The 3,886-nt window shown below is 52.4% G+C and overlaps 1 protein-coding gene across 1 annotated transcript in view; it reads right to left on the minus strand.

Annotated features, from left to right (window-relative positions):
- KMT2A (lysine methyltransferase 2A) overlaps window positions 1-1,779 on the minus strand; it is a 104,253-nt gene extending 102,474 nt beyond the window's left edge. The window contains exon 1 of the mRNA XM_018566136.1: window positions 1,139-1,779. Coding sequence (XP_018421638.1) covers window positions 1,139-1,426 — 288 coding nt within the window. The 5' untranslated portion in view covers window positions 1,427-1,779. The remainder of the gene's footprint in view (window positions 1-1,138) is intronic.
- Window positions 1,780-3,886: the final 2,107 nt, after the last annotated feature.

Raw genomic sequence — 3,886 nt, forward strand, 5'->3', positions numbered from 1 at the left:
CTCCTCTTCCTCACACAGGTCTCCATCCTGCACCCCTCTCCTCCATCCTGCACCCCACTCCTGTTCCTCACACATGACCTCATCTCTCACAAGTCTCCATCCTGCACCCCTCTCCTATTCCCCACACATGTCTCCATCCTGCACCCCTCTCCTCCATCCTCACACACCCCTCTCCACCATACACCCCACTACTGTTCCTCACACATGCCCTCATCTCTCACACACCCCTCTCCTCTTCCTCACCCATGTCTCCATCCTCCACCCCTCATCTCCACCATACACCCCACTACTGTTCCTCACACATGCCCTCATCTCTCACACACCCCTCTCCTCTTCCTCACCCATGTCTCCATCCTCCACCCCTCATCTCCACCATACACCCCACTACTGTTCCTCACACATGCCCTCATCTCTCACACACCCCTCTCCTCCAGTCTCACATGTCTCTATCCTGCCCCCTTCACCATACTCCCCACTACTGTTCCTCACACATGACATCATCTCTCACACGTCTCCATCCTCCACCCCTCAACTCCACCATACACCCCACTACTGTTCCTCACACATGCCCTCATCTCTCACACACCCCTCTCCTCTTCCTCACCCATGTCTCCATCCTCCACCCCTCATCTCCACCATACACCCCACTACTGTTCCTCACACATGCCCTCATCCTTCACACCCCCCTCTCTTTCACCATACACCCCACTACTGTTCCGCACACATGCCCTCATCTCTCACACACCCCTCTCCTCTTCCTCACACGTCTCCATCCTGCACCCCTCTCCTCTTCCTCACACAGGTCTCCATCCTGCACCCCTCTCCTCTTCCTCACACAGGTCTCCATCCTGCACCCCTCTCCTCTTCCTCACACAGGTCTCCATCCTGCACCCCTCTCCTCTTCCTCACACAGGTCTCCATCCTGCACCCCTCTCCTCTTCCTCACACAGGTCTCCATCCTGCACCCCTCTCCTCTTCCTCACACAGGTCTCCATCCTGCTCCCCTCTACTCCATCCTCACACAGGTCCCCATCCTGCGCCCCTCTCCTCCATCCTCACACACCCCTCTCCCGTCACTTACACACACACATCCCGGTGCACACGCCTCCCTCCCCGCCATCTCATCCACCCCTCTCACCTCTCCGCTGCTCCCTCCGGACACGTCCCTGAACCGCCTCAGGTTACTCCCGATGGCCACTGACACTTGCAGCGCCGCATCAAAGCCAGGTCCAACCCCCAAACAAATTCCGGGGCCCCCAGGGGCCAAATTGGTTCCATGCGAAGCGCTAGGACTCCCGCCGGATCCAGAAACAGTCGCATTAGCAATCCCATCCTCCCTCACCACCGCCGCCACCCTGTGCCGGGCCCCCAGCCTGCGGCCAGTCCCGGGCCGGGCGGGGAAGCGCCACCGACAGCTGTGCGCCATTTTGTGTCCTGGGATCTTATTATCACCGCGGGCTGGAGAGCAACAGCGCTGAGCAGGGCTGAGGGAGGAGAAAAGGGGGCCCGGGAACCTGCACGGCTCAGCACACGCCTACGTCTCCGTCATACCGCCTTATGGGAGGTGCAGGGCCCGGGGCCGGCCTCGTCTGAGGGCCGGAAACATGTCTGCTCATACGGCCGACGCTCTACAAGGAGCGCTGAGGTGTGACGTATACTCGGGCCGGGGCCTAGGAGGAGACGAGACCCGGAATGTGTATGAGGGTAGAAGGATGGTTGGAGCGGCTCTGTGCTTGTGTCATATACAGGTAACTTCACAGCCAGCCAGAGGAAGCGACCCTGCGATAAGGGCCGTGTCATAGGGCCGAGGGACCGTGTCATAAGGCCGGGGGACCGTGTATGATAAGGCCGAGGAACCGTGTGTGATAGGGCCGAGGGACCGTGTGATGAGGCCGTGCTCATTATTGTGTGGGGAGGGAATGGCATCCTTTCTGAGGGGAGAGAGAGTGTCATCCTTTCTGAGGGGAGAAGTCATTCTGAGGGAATGTCCCTATGGGGATGGTATGGACAGAACACTTTACAATGACTCATGCACACAGGCGTACAATTTCCTTCCTGCAGATCCATAATTCATACAGATGTGAACACAGCACCATTGTCCTCTATGGGCCCATACACATTGCTCCGTTTTGGTCCAGAACGTTCAGGTTCCTAAACCAAAACTTGCAGTCCCGCTTATGGATCGTATTGTACCCTAAACCGTACACATGTGAACATTTGTGCCAATGCTTGCATGTGAACATTTGTGCCAATGCTTGCATGTGAACATTTGTGACAATGCTTGCATGTGTACAGCGTACATCAGGGGTAGGTGACTCTGGCCCTCCAGCTGTTGTGGAACTACAAGTCCCATGAGGTATTGCAGGGCTCTGACAGACACAGCCATGACTCTCAGAGGCAGATGCATGATGGGATAGGTAGTTTCACCACAGCTGGAAGACCGGAGTTGCCCACCACTGGCGTACATGGACCCTACTGGCCACTGATCAGGACCAACACGTGAATGTAAACCATGTGTGGGCAGCGGCACCGCCTGTAATAACACAATATTGATGTTTACATCTTCCCCCTGAATGGGTCATTCATGTGGAGGCGGCACATGTGCAGAATGACCTCGCCTGATGCTGAAGGCTCAGATGGTTCTGCACATGTACCGTGCCCAGCATGGAAGATACATTCAGGGGGAGATGTAAATACCAATAGTGTGTGATCAGCAGTGCCGCTGCCTACACATTGTTTATATTGACATGTCAGCCCTGAGAATCAGCCAGTAGGTCTATATATGCATGTGAACATTGGCACAGGTGTTACATGTGTTCCATGTACATACAACTTTATACCCAGGATCTTGCTGGTAGCAAAAAAAAACAACCATCAAGGGGAGATGACACAGAACATTGGGGGGAATTTATCAAAACTGGAGCAGAGATAATCTGGAGCAGTTGCCCATGGCAACCAATCAGCATCTCTCTTCAGTTTGCTCAGGTAAGATTTGAAAATGAGACAGAGAAGCTGATTGGTTGCCATGCAAATCTGCTCCAGTTTTGATGAATTTCCTTCATTGTATTGAGAATAATGTTTTGTACAGCTACACTGTAAGGCTGGTGGACATAGTTGGTGGATATGCCCAGTGGCGTGCACTCTTCGCTTGAACACCAGTAGTATGTATTTCCAACAACATTTAAATGATGACCCAGTAGAGGCATTACTCCGTACATGACCAGAGCGATCACATACTTCCAGATTAAAGTAATGGCATTCATCTTTACTGCAGCCAAGCATAGTATAGCAAAAACATGGGAATCCACTATTCTTTTTTAGGTTTGGATAGAGAGGAGAGGGATCGGGACACCTGTCAGGTGTCATTGCCGTCTGTGTCCCCGTTAGGGAGATTCACCCTCTCTATTTGTCCTGGTGACCGTTAAGGTGCCTATACACCTATCGATTATCATTCGGAAATTGTCCTCACATGGTCTTTCGAATGATAATTGATCAGTTGATGGGAACCCAACGATTTTTTTTACTGTACTCCTGCACGACTTTTCTCAGGGTGAGGCTGGAAAACTTTTTTTTGAATCGTATAAAAATTGATGGACTCGTGGCGCATGCGCAAATGAAAATCCGTTCTGTCGATCATTGAAATTCAGGGGGTTAGTATTGTTAACGAATGATAATCGAAACAACATTGGTCTGTGCATGATAGGCTATTTGAGCTAAAATCGAACAACGGATCTTGGTGGCGCCGAAAACCGGAACGAAAATCTGTTCGTGTATGGCCAGCTACTGAAAGAAAATCCCAAATTTTGAGTTGTCACCAGAATAGATGGGAAATCTTTTAATGGGGACATTCGTTCTGGTGACCCTGCTGACCTCTCTTTGGAGGGAT

This window comes from Nanorana parkeri, unplaced genomic scaffold (assembly GCF_000935625.1).
Source record: "Nanorana parkeri isolate BGI_ZX_2015 unplaced genomic scaffold, ASM93562v1 scaffold922, whole genome shotgun sequence".
In the NCBI taxonomy this organism is placed as follows: Eukaryota; Metazoa; Chordata; class Amphibia; order Anura; family Dicroglossidae; genus Nanorana; species Nanorana parkeri.